The sequence below is a fragment of the Sminthopsis crassicaudata genome, chromosome 3 (assembly GCF_048593235.1).
Source record: "Sminthopsis crassicaudata isolate SCR6 chromosome 3, ASM4859323v1, whole genome shotgun sequence".
NCBI lineage: Eukaryota > Metazoa > Chordata > Mammalia > Dasyuromorphia > Dasyuridae > Sminthopsis > Sminthopsis crassicaudata.
The window spans coordinates 477,155,081-477,176,954 of NC_133619.1; the positions used below are offsets into that span (position 1 = coordinate 477,155,081).

A 21,874-nucleotide genomic window follows, 5' to 3' on the forward strand; every position below is an offset into this window, starting at 1 on the left:
GACCAGACTCCAGGAGGGCTGCCTTCAGTTTTGTGCTGACAAGTCAGAGCCCCATCACTTCCTGCAGTGGAGCAAGATCCTGCCCTTTCCACTGCTGAGTTGGAGCTAACCTGTCTTTAATTTTGACTTAGAATTTTAGACTTGGAGAAAATGGAAAATGTTGTCTTACATCTACTCATTTATGGCAATCTAGGAAAGCTAGTGAGAATTCAATTCTTGTTAATTTGGCCAACACGGTACATAATGAGCTTTTCTGGTTTGTTTTTTTTCCCCTGATTCTGTTAAAATTAGTAAATGATAGGTAGGATCATGGATAGTTCATGAATTCAATTTCTCCTGGAATAGTAACTTTAGTTGCTCTACCAATGGTGGGACAATGAGGTACAGGACCCTCTTTAATCTATGGGTGAAAAGGCTACAGCTTTATATAGGCCCAAGTGGTGAAGTCAGTGGGATGAGTCTTTACATCATTTCAGTATCTACAGTCTGTTGATACCCAAAACACACACTATTCTTGTAAGTTTAAAATAAAAACTAGTGATGGAAGATATTTTTAAAAAGTTAAACATTAAAAATTTCTTTTTAATAGTGTGCCAGAGTTTATAACCATGGTTATATGAAATGGACCATTTTATATCCAAAAGGGGTTTTGGATGGGGAGATGTAAGAAATACAAAAATTTTTATATTTATATAATAATTATTTACATAATGAATAATTATACATATAATAACAAGACCTTTTTGTGAATAAACAATGAATTGGCACTGAGTATGTATTTTATGGCATCAACTGCATTTCCTGTATTGTGCTCAGAGAAGTGCCCAATTTTCTATGAACTTTTTGGTGTTTATGTCTCTCTTGATAGGTACCTCAAGTGTAGCAAGAGCATGGAGTGCAACATTTGATGAACTGATAGGCAAACCTATTGGGGATTTCTCCCGAACGCATATGTCTCTGGATACTCCTGGATTAGCTGAATACCCAGACATATTTTCTGTAATTATCATTCTGATTTTAACAGGTAAATGATGATATTAAAAAATAATAATCTTGGATGGCAACAAGTACCTTAGTATTTTCATTGTGTTAGCAGGAAAAAGCAAAAATCTTTTTTTTTTTTTTTTTTTTTTTTCAGATTGAGCCTCTGACTCTAAAGATTTTCTTGGTTAATTGTAAATATGGACCAGCACATTTAATAGCTGTAGAGTTGATTTTTGCATGTCAGTCTGGTCTAAATCCTTAATTTTACTAGTGAGCAGAAGCCTGGATAGGTTGAATGATTTGCCTTAGGTCACACACCCAGGTAGGGTGTCAAGATCCTTTATAATTCCTCCTGTTAGAGGAGAATCTTTAAGTGTTCCATGAAGCCATTGTTTTGTGGAGTGATATTTTCTCAGCAGACCTTTTTGTTCAGATGGCAATAATGACTTAGAACTCTGTTAAGTTGTCAAGCTTGATAAAATTGCCAGTTGATAGAGTTTGCCAGCCCGCAAAATGTGGAGCAATATGGATTGTGGAACCTGCTCAACTGTGCCTGTTTATTTAGTGGAAATATTTGTTTTGTACCCAACAACTATCAAAACATCTTAAAAAAAGAAATGTGCTAAATATCAGTCTTGGTCACAGAATTAAAATAGTATATTTCTGGAAAACAGCTTGTCTGGCATATAAAATCTTCAGACTTTTACCACCAACAAGGGATATTTTCTTCTGTATAGTTTACCTGAGAAGAGATTGACAAACTGATTTATGTGATCTAAATGCCAAGTCAGAAAGCTTGAAGACAGCTATCATTTAAAATTCACAAAAATCAGCTGCCATATATGTCCAAGATGTGAAGTTATTCTATACTATGGACTGCCTCTAGTGACTTAGCTAATAGATCAGCCCCAAATCTCAAAAGATTTTAATTTTACTCTTGTGAATTTAAGAGGGAAGTATCATTGAAAAGAACGTTGGGTAGGAGAATAAAGTTTTCTTCAACCTATGTCTCAGGATTGTTGTGAGGATAAACATGAAATATTGGTGAAGTCTTTAGCTTATGACTGGCACATAGCTATGTAAATGGTAGCTAAAATAGTGATAATGATAATAATAGTAATCATTGTGCCCTAATAGCTTTCACCCCCTCCATGAGGCATGTTTCATCTCCTACTTTGCATATTTAAATCAAATAAATCATATAGAGGTGGCCAAATTTTGAAAACTGAAAAAAGTCAGATATTTCAAATTCAGCAATTCAGCTTTAAATCCATGCACTGACTTAGGGGCTTCTTGGGAGAATCAATAAATAATATATTATTATGATAATGATGATAAAGAAAGTTGGTTCAGTTTTGTTTTTAAACTTAGAAAACTATGAAACTAATGAATAATCATTTTAAGTGCATATTTCATGCCAGGCATAGTATTAGGGAGGCTCTAATACAAAGAATGAAACAATACTTATTGTCAAGGAACTTTAAAAGTAAAGTATTGCTTGCTTGATGAAGACTTTATCTTTTAAATATATTTTATTTGTGTATTTTCCCAGCGCTTTTAACTTTCGGCGTGAAAGAATCGGCCATGGTTAACAAAGTTTTCACTTGTATCAATGTTCTCGTCCTGGGCTTTGTAATGGTGTCAGGCTTTGTGAAGGGATCCATGAAAAACTGGCAGCTTACCAAAGAAGATATAATGAATTCTACTGACAATATCTGTTTGAACAAGTAAGTGGCGAAGTTTTGGGATGTGTGTGCACATGTACAGATAGTTGATTTTTGAGATTCAAGCCAAATTTATGTTCATTTTAAATATATTTAACAGTACACTGTTCATGATATCACATGACTAGAAACACATTCTTTTTTTTTTTTTTTTAATCTAATTTTAATGAGGTCTAGCAATATTCTTTTCCATAATGAAGTAGTCCAAAGGTATTTTTCATAATGTTTGGAATGTATTTAGGTATATTATTCATTAAAACTGGGTATAGCTTTGTAAATTTCACACAGTAGTATTTGGAGAGTTAATTCCCCTTTAAATTTTAATATCGTGCAGGTTCACCAAATGACCTTTGTTCTCTTTTAAATCTCTATCATTATTACATTTTTCTACTTGATAGCATAGTAGGACCCTGCTTCATTAAAGATAGCTTTCAGTTTGAATTTAACAATGTAAAGACAGGGAGCAGCTAGGTGGCGCAGTGGATAGAGCACAAGCCTTGAATTCAGAAGGACCTGAGTTCAAATGTGGTCTCAGACACTTAACACTTCCTAGCTGTGTGACCCTGGGCAAGTCACTTAACCCCAGCCTCAGAAAAAAAGAAAAAAAATGTAAAGACTGTAGGGATGGGTAATGTGTAGAAACAAACAAACAAAAAAAAGTAGGCTTTCTTGAGACATGAACAGTCGTTTTTCATCCAACTTTTCCCAAGGCAAATTATAAACTTAATACCTAGGACAGTACCTTGCACATAATAGATTTGTGTGTGTGTGTGTGTGTGTGTGTGTGTGTGTGTGTGTGTGTATGTATATTGGTGTCTTTAAAAAAAGTCTTTTCCCCCAGTTACATGTAAAACAATCTTTAGCTTAAATTATTTTTTAATTTAAGAGTTCCAAATTCTTTATCCATTCTTCCCTTTCCTTTCCTCCCCTATGATGATAAACAGTCCAATAGAGCTCATAATAGGTTCTTTTCTTTTTAATATTTAGTCTTTAGTAAAAGCTACAAAGAGTAATACTATGTTTCAAATAATCTTTTTGAGATCTACTCCTATTGCAGAAAAAGGGGCATTCATTCCTTGGTAATATTCATGCAAACATATTGGTAGCCCTTCATTCACCTATACATTAATATGGGATGGAGCTAAGCCATTCACAAGTATACTTTGAAGTAATAGGATTAAGATAGAATGTATTAAATATTTCCACTTGGTATCCACAAGGCAGAATGAAATACAAAGTATCTCTTCTGATCACCATTGCTTATACCCATTGACTTTTGTATGTGTCAGTAGATTTTTGTCGTTGTTCAGTAGATTCAGTCATTTGACTTTATTTCTTGGCAAAGATGCTGGAGTAGTTTGCCAATTCTTTCTCCAACTCATTTTACAGATGAAGAAGCTGAGGCATACAGAGTTAAATGACTTGGTCAGAGTCCCAGCTAAAGTTAATTTGATAATACAGTATTGATAAAATTTTGAAACTATGATACAATATTTTTAATAAAGACGTTTCATCTCAGTACCTGAAAGAAATAGTCAGAGGGTAATGATATCACAGAAATCTCAAAAGTTTGTAAAATGATTCTTTTTAACCAGTCCGTCAAACTGATCAATACTGGAACATGAAGTGGAGGAATGGTTAACCAAAATGAAATTTAGTTGGAGTGCATTTTCTTGGTCCGGTGAAGGGTAGGCAAAGTTGTGTTTAATAATCTAAACACTGATAATGATGCATGCAAACTGACAGATCCTAAGTTAACTCCAGACATTTCCAGTTTTAACACCTATAAAGACACAGAAAACAGACACAGAGCAAGTAATCTGCCAATAAGTAACTCCCAATAAGTCTGGTGGATAGAGCACTAGACTTGGAGGAACTCACCTGGCCGATTGGGTAAAAAAAAAAAAAAAAAAGATTTTTGTGATACTGCCTTCTGACTATTTCTCAGATGAAACTTCTTTATTAAAGATATTGGATCATAATTTCAAATTTTTATCAATAAATTGTATTAAATTTTTTCCCTAGCTGTATAGATTTCCCTCTTTACCTCTCACCAATTATTCTATATAGCTCTAAATTGTTTGATAATCTTATTAGCTCACATCAAATGAGTTGCAGAAGCTTCAGAGTTTTATTGATGTTATTCCAAATGCAGATTCCCCCCCACACCATGAGAGAATAAATTTCTTGTTATCATGTGTGGAATCAGGAATTGCCCAGATAGCCTCACTTTTTTGTAATCCATATTCTTTTCTTCATTTTGTTTTACATCATATTCATTTCTGAAGAGTTCATTTCCTTCTTCACCCCTCCCTAGCTATCCATCTTTTATAATAATAAAAGAAAAGAATGTGGGAAGGGAGTTTTGCAATCCAGTAAAACTGTATCAGTAGGTTTCTGACACGGTGTACCATGTTGCAGACCCTTAGTTGTAAAGGGCTGAAACTGAGTTGCACTGAGGTCCAAGCACTTGAGGCTAATTACCAATTGGACAATACTCTATAAATATATGCTTAATAATAAACATCAAGGACTTTTGCTTATCCTGACTCTGGATGATTCTAAGGTATCCTGAGTGCTAACGGGGTCATCACACTTAAGTCCTTCATCTTTGACAATGATCTGAGAGAGATATGCTTTCTTATCTCTTCTCCCTGTTCTGTGAACAGGGAGAATGCTCTTCCCAATCACCTTCAGTTCTTAGAATCCCTACCTTTTTTCAAGATACTTCAAATACTGTGCCAGAGACCGGTTTCCCCATCATCTCCCCTTTCCCTCTCTCTGTTCCACATGCTATAACTTTATCTTCCATCTAATACATATTACCTTGTATGTACAATTGATTTACATATTCTCTTTCATGCTAAGTGAGCTCTTTGAGGGCAGGGACTATATTTACCTTTTTAATGTATCCACAGAATTTAACACCTTGCACACATAAAACAAGCTATCTCTTTCTTGAGGACGACATTTTTCCTTCAAACTTGATGTAGCTTCTTTCATCTTAAGCCAAACTGAGGGGATTTCTGGGATTAAAAAAACCAAACCAAACTCAAAGCTAAATACACGGATTCCAGATTATGAACTCTCATAGACATTTGATTTTATGATGTTGAGACTAGTAATAAGATGGCTTTTTTGTTACTTGTTGAGGCAATCTTATCACTTTATAGTGACAGCCCTTTATTATGAGGGAATGTAACAGTAAGCTACATTTCTCCTACTGTCCCAGCATGATTTCCTTAAAGACAGAATTGTTGTGTGGGAGGTGACTGCATAAACACTGATTTATATTAACTTCTGGAGGTGGGGGCAGGAGGGAGCAGGGAACCTGTGTTTCCTAGAACCTTAATTGACCCTCACAGACATTTCCTGACTTAATATCAAACACATTCTTGGATTTCTCTCTTCCTTTCCTCCTTTCTTTTAGTTTTAGTCAACCACCTGACCACCCAGAGAGAGGCCTAATGAAAATCCTTTTGCTCCAGCTTCCAGGCTTGGTGCTAGCTTCCTGTGCCCATCCCATTCCCACACTTTGATCTTCCTTAAAACTGCAGTTTATCTAGCAGGAATTCTTAACCTTATTTTTTATTTTTTTAAATATCAGACTATTTCAATATAATTGGTTTTTGTAATCCTATGTATTTTGTTTTTATGCATAAAACATTCTGAGAAGTTTTTCCAGTCCTACAAAGAATTTTCTGTTACAAAAGCTTATAGAACCCCACATCCAAGATGGAGCCATCTTTCTTCTCTTTTCCCCCATTTAATGTTAAAATAACCTTGATTCATTTAAATCAAAACCACCCCATGGAAGAAAGAAAGGGTAGGATTACAGAGCATCCTTGTAGCTCTTTTTATCCCCTTCCTGACTTGGCAATTATGGGAATATTGGAGTACAGAAAGCCTTTTGTAAACAGATTTTCCTGTAGTCTCATCATTTCTGTGTATATGTTGAAAGATACCTTCTCTGAGAAGACTTGATTTTCAAAGTGTCATCCCCCCTCCCTCCTTTTTTACCCATGTTCTCACTTATCCTACTTTTGATTTCTTTTTAATTGTTTGGCTGTCTGGTCTTTGTCTTTAATCTCCTTATTTTGTAATAGAGTCCAGCTCTGCAGGGTGTGCATTCCACAGCCCTGAGGGTGTGTCAAGGCAGTTGAGGTGTGGCTGGGGTCTCAGAAGGAGGGCTTACCTTGGCTGAGGAACTAGCCACCCCCTGCTGGGTGGTCTTGCTTACTTATTCTCTGGTTCCAGGATCCCAAGATACTCAAGCTCCTTTAGACCCCATGTTCAATTTGCTGCCAAGTTTGTCTGTTATCTCTTTTATCCATCCTACTCTTGCATTTCCACCACCATTTTTGCTTCATATGTGGACTATTTGCCATGGCCCGATTTTTGGGTCATCTATTTTAGTTCTAATCCTAGGCAAGGTCAGCTTTTAATGAAATGGTTTCTTCTGCAGCCATCACATAGACACATCTCAGTTCTCACTCTGCTATTATTGAAATCAAATTACATATGACCAGTGATTATTAAAGGTTTGAATTGAATTGTAGAAAATTGCTTGAATTTACAAACTTTTGATCTCAAAGTCTGGTACTCAAAGGCTCTTTAAAAAGAAGCTATTCCTTTGTGGATGGGGGCTATCTAAAATGGAATTAAAGGAGCAGTTCAGAGCCACTGGAAAAATCTCTTAATCCAGCATAATCTTTTTAAATCAGTTTAGTAGTCCCATTAAAAAAGCAAGGTTCATGACATTGTGTGAACATGACTTTAAATATGTTCATAATATTATATCACATGATATAATATTATGATATAATTAGCATGATCCTTTGTTCTGTCATATCTGACTCTTCATGACCCGTTGGGACTTTTTGGTTTGCTGTTTCCTTCTCATTTTACAGATGAAGAAAATGGGGCAGGATTAAACGATTTACTCAGGATCACATAGCTAATAATGTCTGAACTTAGATTTGAATTCAGGTCTTTCTGACTCGGCTTTATCCCCTGTATCACCTAATCTATGGTGGTTAATTCTGTCTATAAGAATAATTAATTTGGGGCAGCTAAATGGCACAGCGGATAGAGCACCAGCCCTGAAGTCAGGAGGACCTGAGTTCAAATTTGTCCTCAGACACTTAACACTTCTAGCTGTGTGACCCTGGGCAAGTCACTTAACCTCAATTGCCTCAGCCAAAAAATAATACTAATACTAATACTACTACTAATACTACTACTACTAATAATAATTCTACATATAGAAAAAATGCACATGTTTACCATATACTAATTACTTGCCCTCTAGGGTTGGGGGAGGAAGAGAAGGAAAAAATTTAGGACACAAAGTTTTGTAAGGGTGAATGTTGAAAATTATCCACGTTATGTATTTTGAAAACAAAAGCTTTAATTTAAAAAAATAACTAATTCTCTTGAGAGAAGGAACTGCTTGAGATTATCTTCCATTCATACTGCTTATGGTTTGTATGTACCTAATTATTTATATATTGTCCCCCCATTAGAACATAAAATTCCTTGAGGGCCAGGATCTAGTTTTTTCTTTCCTATTTATCCTCAACATTTAATTCAGTGCTTCAGTAAATGTTAGTTGATTTAATAACCAACTGAAAAGATAATAAGATGATTTTGGGGAAGATGTACAAGATACTCTAGCAGTGTCTACTGAGGCTGTGTGTGGAAGCAGATGGAAATGCTTATTTGAACCATTGTGAAGCAAAGTTTAAAAAAAAAATTAAACAACCTTCCCTTTCTTATTCCAAATCAAAATTGGTCTACTTCAGGAGAGCCAAAGTAGCAAAACACACTGGGTGACCTTCTGGTGGCCTAATTCAGCCAGTCCAGTGCTAGCTTAGAAGAAAAGCAAGAAAAATTATTGTCTACTGACAGTCTTAGACAAACTAGAGAGGCCAGATAAAAATAGGAGAGGATTATAGAATACCAGCTCTTGCAAGCTGAATCCTTCCTCTCAGAACACAGTAGCAGAAAAGAAAATGAATTTTCAACTGAATTGGGCACCCTTCCTAAAGCCAGAAATTGTTCCAGTCAAAATACATATGGCTACACTAAGATTGGCTTGGCTTGAGACAGAAGACGCTTTGTGTTTGTCCTTAAAGGAGATCTGGATGGGCATGGGGGTCTGCTCTGCCCTCAGGAGCCAGCCTGTGCCTCTAGAGTTAGAGACACAAGTCTCTCTGACCAAAAAGGACAAAGCGCTGTGGGGATACGCCGTTGGCATCTGTGAATGTGGGTGCCTCCCTCTGTCCTGTATGCTGTGATTTTGTCATGGGGTCCCTGAGAGAGGCAGCATGGCCCATTATCCGAGGAGACCAGGTTCAGGCCCCTCCTCTGACAATTCAAACCCTTTAGAAACGTTGTATTTCTGTTCTGAAGCCCGAGTCTGGCATTGTTCTGGATTATTGCTTTTATAGTCATTGAAAGTGATTTTTGTCTTTTTTCCCTCCTAGTGAAACATTAAGTGACAGTTCCATTGGTACCGGCGGTTTTATGCCCTTTGGGTTTGGTGGTGTCCTATCCGGTGCAGCCACCTGCTTTTATGCTTTTGTAGGATTTGACTGCATTGCAACCACAGGTAAGCAGGGGGCTCAGTATTGTGGCCCTAGTCATATAGTCAGTGACTTGGTGATCTTCTGGCTCATCATTCCTAGCCAGTTTTATGCCTGAATCATAATTTGTGTCTCATTTTATAGGCTTAATGCTATTCCTGTGCACCTCAATAAATTTTAGGATTGCAGTTTGCTGTTTGTTTCTTTCCTTGATCCCTGGTCCAGGTGGCAAAGGGAAAACTTCTTATTAGCAGAGTCAGTGATATAAGTCTGTATAGTCTGATTCTGATTCCTGAAAATGTGGAGTATCATAGTTACATAGAGCTTTCTTCTGTTAGTGCTTCTAACATTCTTCCTGTTTCTGTCCTGAATTGTTATTCATTCACTACAGATGTTGAAGCTACATTGTGCTTCTCAGACATTTCTTATCATTTGTCTTTCCAAAATCTAGTTTTGGGGGGGGAGGAAGGAACTAAATATCTTATTTTCATTCTAAAAAACAACACTCATTAAATGAAAATTGAATCATTAATAAACTTAATAAATAATGAATAAATTAATAAACATTAATAAATAGCACTAAAGGTCAACTAATGACTATTCAGTGGCCTGGAATGCACTACTCCCAAATCATCAACACACATTGAATACCTACCCTCATAAAGGCACAGGTGCTTGAAATTAAAAAAATGTGTGATCCAATTCCTCTGCTTATAGTGTAACTGAAAATCATAACTTGTCAGGTCAGCCTTTTAGTAGTTCAAAAAAAGAGGTGGTCAGGAGAAAGACCATGAAAAATGTGGAGTTGGGCCTTTGTGGAAGGAAGCTAGGAAATGAGCATTTACAAAGTGCCTCCTGCCCACTTCTCGGGACTGTTCTTTACAAACACTATCTAATTTGATCCTTGCAACATCCTTGGGATGTAGGTGCTGTTATTAGCATCTCTCTTTCAAGGAATCTAAGGTATTCAGTCTCACAACTAGAAAGTTTGAGATCCTATTTGAACCCCAGTATTCTTGACTCCCTTACTTCCACTGCAAGACATCTTGTTGTCTCTGGTAGGATTTATGAAAGGTAAAAGGACCAGGAGAGAACTCTACGTGGTAATATTTGTGCTTTATTTGAATGGCAGGTTCAATTGAAGTTTGACTTTATCTTGTTGGTAATGGTGAACACTTCTTGAGCTTGGGTTCCATGTATTTAAAAAAGTCAGAAGAGCTAGAATCCAGTCCCTCACTGGTTTTTTTATTTATTTTCCTTATCTGAGCTTGTTTACTCAGGGTGAGTATGGCCCTCCTACCTTGGTTGCATCTGATTTCAGAAGCAAAACAGATTAGATTTGGGCCTAGTGAGTTTTTGGATGGAAGATGCCCTGGGAGTGAGTATTTATTTAGTAATGTTAGCTAAAAATGAGAGGTTAACTTGGTGTGTACTGCTTGTTCTTAACTGAGTATGAGTTTAGTGAATGAAAAATATTTAAAAGAACATTTCAGTGTTGTTTGAAATTATAAATTAGATTTGTATGATATAGAGCTGCCTGCTTATTTATCATATTGAGTCATTTAATGAAATGGACCTCTTACATTAATGAAACTCCCATTGGTCTAAAATTCCCAGGTTAGGAATTATTGCTGTAGAGAAATATAATATAAATGTGATCTCCTATTAGTTTAGTAAGGTGCCTAGCACATAGTACATATTTAATAAATGTTTATTGGTTGGTTGATCGAACTGGCTGGAGGCAGGGATACGAGGCTATTATAGCTGTCTAGATGGGAGGCGATGGAACCTTAACTAAGGTTCAGTAAATAAAAAAGGAAAAGGCACCATTAATGATTGATATCATTAATGTTAATCTGTAATACTATAATATATGATTATTAAAAATTCATAGTAATGGAGAATTGATGGGGCCTACTGATTGGATGTGAGAAAAAAAGAATGACTCCTTGGCTAACCACAGGATTCATGCTACCACAAATTAGGAGACTTTCAAAGTTTTAAATCTATTGAAAAATGAAATTTAATCATAGCAGAGTTGGAGACACATAACTGGAGAGCTCCAGTAAGCAATTGGAAATTTGGAACTACAGCTCAGGAAAAATATCAGAGTTAGAGCTGTTGTATTTGGGAATTGATGTATAGAGTTGCTTATTGAAGATATGCAAACTACTTGGAAGGAATTATGCTTCAAGGAGCCAAGGATCTCTTAGGGGGAGGGAAGAGGAAGCGCAGTCTTATGGTAGCACTTAAGGAAATTGAAATGAAGGGGAGTGTGAAGAGAGAGAGGTGCCAAGAAAGAATTGTATAATAGCAGAGTTGTAGAGGTGTTATACATCATGTAGCCAGTGATAAAGATCTACTGCTGGAATCTGGAGTTCAAGAACTTTAGACACTTTTTGTGTGATCCCAAGCAATCACTTAATCCCCCTTGCCTCAATTTCCTCATCTGTGAAATGAGCTGGCAAAGGAAGTAGCAAACTATTTCAGTATCTCAGCCGAGAGAATCCCAAATGGGGTCATGAAAAGTCAGACAGGACCAAAACAATTCAACAATAAAAGTAATTTTTATGATGAACCTGTGATCTTGAGAGATTCTGGTTTTGTAATCTGTGTGAATTTTGGGAAAGTCAGCTTTCTTGGACTTGGTTTCCTCATCTGTAAATGTGTATGAAATGGTCAGTAAGTTTCCTTTTAGCTCTAAATCTTTAATATTATCACTAATGCTTTCTGAGGCTCATTTTATCTATTTTAAAAATTTGGCTAATACCAATAAAATTTGGATAATATCCTCTTCACTGGGTTCACTGAGGAATAATCTTTAAACATAGTCTGCAAATGTGTGTTATTATTTGGTCCATTTTTTATTTACATTTGAAGACCAAGATGTTAAAAGTTTGATAATTTAGCTATGATATCCTTTCTTTGTAGCATATTTCTTTTTAATTTTTCTTAATAGGTGAAGAAGTAAAGAATCCCCAGAAAGCTATCCCTGTGGGAATTGTTGCATCCCTTTTGATCTGCTTTGTGGCCTACTTTGGGGTATCGGCTGCTCTCACACTCATGATGCCTTACTTCTGCCTGGATGTGAATAGCCCATTGCCTGATGCATTTAAGCATGTGGGCTGGGAAGGGGCAAAATATGCTGTCGCTGTTGGCTCCCTCTGTGCTCTTTCTACCAGGTGAATTTTGATTTTGTTAAATGTTTTTAAAAAACAAATATACAATTACCCAAAAATGAAAATTGTATCTAGATCTAATGCTAGTCTATGCCCCAGCTTCTCAAACTGTAATTTGTGACCCTATAAAAGGTCTCCTAACTGGATATGGGGTCTTGAAATTATGATTTATTATGACCAAATGTTTCATTTACATACCTATTTTATATGACTATACCTGAGGTTGTATAAATTTTTTGGCCAAAAGGTAGAAAAAGTTTAAGAAGCCCTGTCTACGTCAGATTATTCCAGTGAGTGATATATATTTACTTTTTATTTGACTCCATTCTTTAAAGCTATATCAACAGAATGAAGACAAAACTCAGTTAGATATGAAACTAGAAAGCCTTTGAATATGAGGGACAGTCTAATTAAGTCTGGAGACATTCATCAGCAGGTTGGTTACATAGTGATAAATATCTTGGCCATAACAATTCTAAAAGACCATTCTGAATAAGTTGTAATGGTTCTCAGAAGTACACACAGTGATGAAATAATGGATATGGACTATGGGAGTACAGATAATATTCTGTTTGCTCCATACTTAAAAAGCAGAGTCTCATGATTGAGAATTGGGGGTTAAGAGATGGTGGGAGGGACATAAATCAATTATCAGGAGTATGTTCTGTGTCTTTGTTTATATTACTATTGTTTTATTCTTGATGAGCTCATTGTAATTATAGCCTGATGAATTTTGCCTTTTTTTTCCTCTTTCCCTCTGCATCCCTCCCTCCCCATCTAGTCTTTTAGGTTCTATGTTCCCAATGCCTCGAGTCATTTATGCAATGGCTGAAGATGGACTACTGTTTAAATTTTTAGCCAAAGTCAATGAAAGGACCAAAACTCCAATTATAGCAACATTAACTTCTGGTGCCATTGCTGGTAAGAATTAGAAAAAGATCAAAAGAAACTTCTTGTATTCATGGTCAGGGAGAAATGTTTTTTACAGTGGAAACTGAGTTCACAGAAATTTTATAAAATTCATCAGATTATTGACTTATTTTTCACGAGTCAATCAGGAGAACCCAAAACACATTTTCTTCTAAAACCATTCACCTCTACCCATAGTCAGTTGATTCTGATTCCATGTTGATCTTTTGGCCAGGTGGTTTCCTCTTTAACTTTAAAAACCAGACATTTGGTTTATATGTTATAGACTATGAACTAATTGAAGAAAAATATTTCCCCTTTGGAAGTGTTTTGTAAAAGGTGCCAAGTGTATTCCTGGGGATGCAGACAGTAAGAGGTCATCAGTTTAGGAAGTTTTACTTTTGAAGTTGTCTTGGCTCAGAACTTGTAAGGAATTCAGACTCCACCAAGAAGAGTATGTTTAGGCCAAAACAGGAAGGAAACTTGACAGATACAAGCAAAAAGGAAAGCTGGACTTCTCATGTCATTTTCTGCAGAATTTGAAAGGAGAAATCAATAATATTGAAAGTAAAGATACTATTGAATTAATAAATAAAACCAAGAGTTGGTTTTATGAAAAAGCCAATAAAATAGATAAATCTTTGGTAAATCTGATCAGAAAAAAGAAAGAGGAAAATCAAATTGTTAGTCTTACAAATGAAAAGGGGGATCTTTCCACCAAAGAAGAGGAAATTAGAGAAATAATGGAGTTACTTTGCCCAACTTTATGCCAATAAATTTGATAACTTAAGTGAAATGGATGACTTCCTCCAAAAATATAGGCTTCCTAGATTAACAGAGGAGGATATAAATTGCTTAAATAGCCCCATTTCAGAAAAAGAAATAGAACAAGCTATTAATCAACTCCCCAGGAAAAAATCCCCAGGACTAGATGGATTTACATGTGAATTCTACCAAACATTTAAAGAACAATTAGCCCCAATGCTATATAAACTATTTGAAAAAATAGGGGATGAAGGAGTCCTACCAAACTCCTTTTATGACACAGACATGGTACTGATACCTAAACCAGGTCGATCGAAAACTAAGAAAATTATAGACCAATTTCCTTAATGAATATTGATGCTAAAATCTTAAATAAGATATTAGCAAAAAGACTTCAGAAAATCATCCCCAGGATAATACACTATGATGAAGTAGGATTTATTCCAGGAATGCAGGGCTGGTTTAATATTAGGAAAACTATTAGTATAATTGACCATATTAATAATCAAATTAATAAAACCATATGATCATCTCAATAGATGCAGAAAAAGCATTTGACAAAATCCAACATCCATTCCTACTAAAAACTCTTGAGAGTATAGGAATAAATGGATTATTCCTTAGAATAATCAGGAGCATATATTTAAGACCTTCAGTAAGCATAATATGCAATAGAAATAAACTGCAACCTTTCCCAGTAAGATCAGGAGTGAAACAAGGTTGCCCACTATCACCATTACTATTCAATATAGTACTAGAAATGCTAGCCTCGGCAATAAGATCCGAGAAAGAGATTCAAGGAATTAGAGTAGGAAATGAGGAAATCAAACTATCACTCTTTGCAGATGACATGATGGTATACTTAGAGAACCCCAAAGACTCTGCTAAAATTCTGAATTATTTCTAATAGCTTTTTAGCAAAGTGGCAGGATACAAAATAAATCCATATAAATCCTCAGCATTTTTATACAATACCAACACAATCCAACAGCAAGAGATACAAAAAGAAATTCCATTCCAAACAAATGTTGAGAGTATAAAGTATTTGGGAATCCATCTACCAAAGAACAGTCAGGAATTATATGAGCAAAATTACGAAACACTTGCCACAAAAATAAAGTCAGATTTAAATAATTGGAAAGACATTCAGTGCTCTTGGATAGGCCGAGCGAATATAATAAAGATGACAATACTCCCCAAACTAATCTATTTATTTAGTGCTATACTAATCAGACTCCCAAGAAACTATTTTAATGACCTAGAAAAAATAACAACAGAATTCATATGGAAGAATAAAAGGTTGAGAATTGCAAGGGAACTAATGAAAAAAAAGTCAGAGGAAGGTGGTCTAAGTGTACCTGATCTAAAGCTATATTATATAGCAGCAGTCACCAAAACCATTTGGTACTGGCTAAGAAATAGACCGGTAGATCAGTGGAACAGATTAGATACAAAGGACAAAAAAGGGTACATCTATAGCAATCTAATCTTTGACAAACCCAAAGATACCAACATTAGGGATAAAAATTCATTATTCGGAAAAAACTGTTGGGAAAACTGGAAATTAGTATGGCAGAAATTAGATATGGATCCACACTTAACACCATATACCAAGATAAGATCAAAATGGGTCCATGATTTAGGCATAAAGAATGAGATCATAAATAGATTAGAGGAACAGAGGATAGTCTACCTCTCAGACCTGTGGAGGAGGAAGGAATTTGTCACCAGAGGAGAACTAGAGATCATTATTGATCACAAAATAGAAGATTTTGATTACATCAAACTAAAAAGTTTCTGTACAAACAATACTAATGCAAACAAGATTAGAAGGGAAGTAACAAATTGGGAAAATATTTTTAAAAGTAAAGGTTCTGACAGAGGTCTCATTTCCAAAATATATAGAGAACTGACCCTGATTTATAGGAAACCAAACCATTCTCCAATTGATAAATGGTCAAAGGATGTGAACAGACAATTTTCAGATGAAGAAATTGACACTATTTCCACTCACATGAAAGAGTGTTCCAAATCACTACTGATCAGAGAAATGCAAATTAAGACAACTCTGAGATACCACTACACACCTGTCAGATTGGCTAAGATGACAGGAACAAATAACGATGAATGTTGGGGGGGATGTGGGAAAACTGGGACACTGATGCATTGCTGGTGGAGTTGTGAAAGAATCCAGCCATTCTGGAGAGCAATTTGGAACTATGCCCAAAAAGATTTCAAACTGTGCATACCCTTTGACCCAGCATTGCTGTCATTGGGATTATATCCCAAAGAAATACTAAAGAGCGGAAAGGGACCTGTATGTGCCAAAATGTTTGTGGCAGCTCTTTTTGTTGAGGCTAGAAACTGGAAGTTGAGTGGATGTCCATCAATTGGAGAATGGTTGGGTAAATTATGGTATATGAAGGTTATGGAATATTATTGCTCTGTAAGAAATGACCAGCAGGAGGAATACAGAGAGGCTTGGAGAGACTTAAATCAACTAATGCTGAGTGAAATGAGCAGAACCAGAAGATCACTGTACACTTCAACAACAATACTGTATGAGGATGTATTCTGAGTGAAGTGGATATCTTCAACATAAAGAAGATCCAACTCACTTCCAGTTGATCAATGATGGACAGAAACAACTACACCCAGAGAAGGAACACTGGGAAGTGAATGTAAACTGTTAGCACTACTGTCTATCTACCCAGGTTACTTATACCTTCGGAAGCTAATAATTAATGTGCAACAAGAAAATGGTATTTACACACATATATTGTATCTAGGTTATATTGTAACACATGTAAAATGTATGGGATTACCTGCCATCGGGGGGAGGGAGTGGAGGGAGGGAGGGGATAATTTGGAAAAATGAATTTAAAAAAAAAAAAAAAGAAAGAAAATTGGTTTATGGTTTTGCCCTTCATCTGATTCTTTTTAACCCCTTTTTTAGTGGGTAGGACTAGGTCTTTAGGGGTAGATTATAGATATGGACATATAAGTAGATAAAAAAATTAAGAAACTACTAGTTAACTTAAAGATTTATTTGATGATTAGAAATGGAGGAAGAAATGTTGCTCTTTTGCTTAATTTGGAGAGTATATACTTTGAATCAAACTTAATTTTCTTGAGAGGGAAATAAGGGAAAATTTTATTGGGAAGTTATAAAACCTGCCATTTACCAAAACAATTAAGTCATTCTATCTTTTTGTGTGTGTGTGTTTTTTTTTTTTTTTTTTTTTTTCTGGTCAGCATTTGTTCATTCATTGTTCTCAGAGTAGGAATTTAAGTATTTGTGGTATGTTTAACTTGATATTTTAACAGCACAGAAGGCCATTTGTAGTTCTTTTCTTGTACTAGTACCAAGTCTTAGGGAGTCATTGACCCTAATTTCTAGTTTTGTCTTTGTTATTTAAATAATTGTGTGATTTAAGACAAGTTACATAAATCTCATTGGGCCTCAGTTTATCTTTAAAATGAATGTATTAAACTGGGGTTTTTACTGATTTTGCTGATTTTTACAATTTGCTTCTACTTTTTTGTTAAGGGATGGTTTAGGCTGCTATAAGTTTATAATTATAATATCCACTTTAAAAAACACATACTACTAAAACGATTTGTACTATTTACTAAAATGTAAATATATACATACATAAATACATACATACATACATACATACATACATACATACAAGACTGCATGCCTGTTTTAGTTTTTTACACTTTTATAAAGTCAATAGGCTTTATTTGAAATTTGCCTTTTCATTTGGACAACTATATTCTCAATATTCTGTCAGTGTTGTATGTTTAGGAGACGTTAAACACATGTCCCCCCAAAAATTGAGAATGTATTTCATATAGAGACACATGGTGGCTATGTCTAAGGTGCAATGTAGGAGCAGCAATAAGGAATTTGAGATGTCAGAGGGGTGATTGCCTAAGAGCTCCATTAATATCCTCAGGATGTCATGGGAAATTGAGGTTCCCCTGCAGGGAATATAGAACAAAGTGAAAAACAGAAGCCATAGTAGTGAGTTGTACAGCATGGCCCACGTGGTTTTTGATGTGCATTGCTAAGAATGTCCAAATTAAGATTATAAGTTTATTTGAGCATTTTCATGAGACCTGCCTTCTGAGAACTTATTGCATATTGTTACATAATAGAAAAAATATACATGTATGTATAATTTATACATTTAGAACCTTCAGTTGTAGCATTTCTAGGAAAATATATACTTATCCTCAGATCTGTGATTCCATCAGTGATCTGTGCCCATCATTTTCAACTTATTGTCCTTGTCCCCTTTTTAATCACAATCCCTTTAATTTTTTAAAGTTAATTTAAATTTAAAGTTAAAGGGAAGCTCAACATATTGAGGGGCCCTGCTCAGCTTCCCCATATACTTAAGGGTATCTCCCTTAATGGATCACATAGACTGTTCATCAGTTATCTCTGACAGTTGAAGAAATTGGTATTGCATTACGTATTATCCTATTGCCCTTGCCAGAGTGATTACCTTCGGAGTTTGTAGTACAGCTTCTGCTCATTGCTTATTACTCTAAAAGCAGCCCACAGAAAGACCACACGGTCTGACCTATTTGGGTCCTTGGTGCGGCAGATGAGGTCTCTGTTCTGGGGGGCTGGGTGACAGCCCCTGTTTCTGACGCTGGTTTCTACTTCCCTTCCAGCTGTGATGGCCTTTCTTTTTGACCTGAAAGACTTGGTTGACCTGATGTCCATTGGAACTCTGCTAGCATATTCTTTGGTGGCAGCCTGTGTGCTGGTCTTACGGTATGCATTTTTTCATTATTACACACTAATCATGCAACTGATGAAGGCCGTCTTATTCCCAAGTGGGATAGGGAAATTTTGTGAATGTCCATACATTTGGACAATGTAAATGAAAATGAGTGACAAAAATGAGTGGAAATGAGTGACAAAAAGCCACAACAAAGGTAAATGATTTCAGTCAGGTGGCAAGAATGATGGCATTGGCCATGTGTTCCTTTCATATGCTCCTGTTGTCAAGAAAAAAACAAAAAGGCCCTCAGAGCTTTGGGTGGAACACCGTGGCAAACTTATCCAGCATGAGATAACCTGGAAGACTTGTGGTCTGCAACTCCGGGGTCATGTCCACATCAGCAAGGTCACAGATCCATTGACCACTATATAATAACTTTATTAGGACTGTCCATTTTCTTTCAAAAGGAAGACTTTTGCAGGAAATATTCCATTAACAAGATTTGCCTGAAAACAGTTTGCCCTCATACTACATTTACTTCCCTATACTGTGGAAGCACTGAAGTGAGCCGGGGGAAGAGTATGACATAATTTGACAAAAACAGAATTTCTAATTTAGCAGGGGTCCTAGGGCAAAGATTTTCTTGCAGCTATTTGTGTTTGTGTATGTGTATACCTATATATGTTGTATACACACACACATATAACTATATATGTATATATGCATATTTATGTTTTTAACAAGTTTTTATTGATGTCTTTAACTTTTAACATTATCATAACTTTCCCCATTGTTTCTCCCTGTTTTCTCCATCCTGTCCCAGAGCTCTCTCATAAAATAGTATTTTTTTTCTTTATTAAAGCTTTTTATTTTTCAAAATGTAGTCCTTTAACATTGACCCTTGCAAAACCTTGTAATCCAATTCCCCCCTACTTCCTCCCACCCCTTCCCCTAGATGGCAAGTAGTCCATTTTGATATGTTAAACATGGTAGAAATATGTTATATATATATGCATACATATTTGTACAATTATCTTGCTGCACAAGAAAAATAAAATCAAACCAGAAAAAAATATAACAAAATGCAAACAAACAACAATAAAAAGAATGAAGAATGCTATGTTATGATCCACAGTCCTCTCTCTTGGTGCAGAATGGCGCTTTTCATCACGAGATCACTCGAAGTAGTCTCAATCACCTCACAAACAGTATTTTTTTTAAGATTAAAAAAAAGTAGGTTTGAAAACATGTACAATGTATACCACCTTTGGACCTTTTGATTCCATAAAGAGATATCCTCTCATTTATTCAAATTATTCTTGATCTTTATAGTTTTGTTGCATTCGCTTTCAGTGTTTTGGGAGTGGTTGTTCTTTCCATGTACATTCTCTTCATTATTGTATAGGTCATTTTCTTGGCTTTGCTTGCTTCATCTTGCATTAGTTAGATTTTTCTTCATTTTCACCTCACACATCACTTCTTACAATAATTCCATATACCACAGTTTGCTTAGCCATTCCTCAATTGATGGGTATCTGCTTTGTTTCTTGTTCTTTGCTTCTACATAAAAGGGATGCTATATATATTGGATTTAACAGTATTAACACAATATTTTGCAAGGGTCAATGTTGAAAACAACATGTTTTGAAAATAAAGCTTTAATTTTTAAAAAAGGGCTGCTATAAATAATTTATTATTTTGGGGTACTTTCTTATCAGTGATTCCTTGGGTTAATGGAATTTTTGGTTCAAAGGACATATTAGTCACTTTGTATAATTCCAAATTGATTTCTAAAATGGTTGTACCATTTCACAGCTTCAGCAGTGCCATAGTCTTCCTATCACCACATATCATAGATTATTGCTGTTTTATATCATTTTTCCACTTTGTTGGGTGAGAGGTAAAACCTTTGGAATTGTTTTGATTTATATTTTTCTTAGTGATTTTTGAAGTGTTAGTATCCTTTGGTTTATAACAACAATAATAATAACTAATATCTAATAAGTGCTATATGCTAGATACTTTACAACCATTATCTTTATTTGACCCTCACATAGCTTTGGGAGGTAAGTGTTATCTCCAATTTATAGTTGAGGAAATTGAGGCAAACAGATTAAATGAGGCTGGATTTGAGTTCAGAGGTTCTTTACTTCCCTACCCCTGGGCAATGTGCCACCATCTCATAGCTTGGTCTTAGCAGCTGGGAGAATAAAGTAATTTTTGTGGCCTTTGGGGAGTTAGGAGTTGAAACAAATTTTCTCCCTTTCACCTAATTACAGAAGGTCATGGCAATAACCATGTTATTCTTTTGTAGGTACCAACCAGAGCAGCCTAACTTAGTGTATCAGATGGCCAGAACCACAGAAGAACTAGACCTTGTGGATCAGAACGAAGCTGTGAGCACCAGTGATTCCCAATCGGGATTTTTGCCAGAAATGGAGAAATGTTCTCTCAAAGCCATTTTATATCCAAAGAACTCAGAGCCTTCTAAACTCTCCGGGTTTATTGTGAATGTCTCAACTAGTCTTATAGGTAATCTCTTTTATATAAGGCACCAACCTTGTTCAATAGTAATAGTTGATGATAATTCATTTCTCCAGGTTTTCAGTGAGCTGGATGGATAGTGTGGGGTTTTCCAGGAAATTGAGGCTTGGGGAGTTCCTGCCCATGTTCATACTGAGTGTCTGACTGGGAACTTGAATCTAAAACTTTCTGAGCCTTGAATTCTGTGCTTTTTTTCCCCACTGAGCCCTGCTGTGTCTCTGTAAGCAACACTTGTGACCTACATTTGGGCACCTTAATGGTTTCTGGCAAGTCTAAGGGGTGATGAGTGAGGAGGCCCCCTGCTGCTAACCTAAAGTGATTATGATGTGGATGCAATATTTTAATACTTCTTTTAAGAGAACAAAATGGTATGTCTTAGCCACTGAAAATAAGTGCATCTTCTGAAGAGAGAATGAGAATGTCTACTACGAGTCTCA

At 35.8% G+C, this 21,874-nt stretch overlaps 1 protein-coding gene across 3 annotated transcripts in view; it reads left to right on the top strand.

The window, feature by feature from the left end:
• SLC7A1 (solute carrier family 7 member 1) overlaps positions 1 to 21,874 on the top strand; it is a 66,231-nt gene that overhangs the window by 35,484 nt on the left and 8,873 nt on the right. For all 3 annotated transcript variants that reach the window (XM_074303568.1, XM_074303569.1, XM_074303570.1), the window contains exons 3-9: positions 869 to 1,024; positions 2,537 to 2,711; positions 9,197 to 9,321; positions 12,255 to 12,477; positions 13,256 to 13,395; positions 18,841 to 18,943; positions 21,208 to 21,425. In XM_074303568.1, the coding sequence (XP_074159669.1) occupies positions 869 to 1,024; positions 2,537 to 2,711; positions 9,197 to 9,321; positions 12,255 to 12,477; positions 13,256 to 13,395; positions 18,841 to 18,943; positions 21,208 to 21,425 (1,140 nt within the window). The remainder of the gene's footprint in view (positions 1 to 868; positions 1,025 to 2,536; positions 2,712 to 9,196; positions 9,322 to 12,254; positions 12,478 to 13,255; positions 13,396 to 18,840; positions 18,944 to 21,207; positions 21,426 to 21,874) is intronic.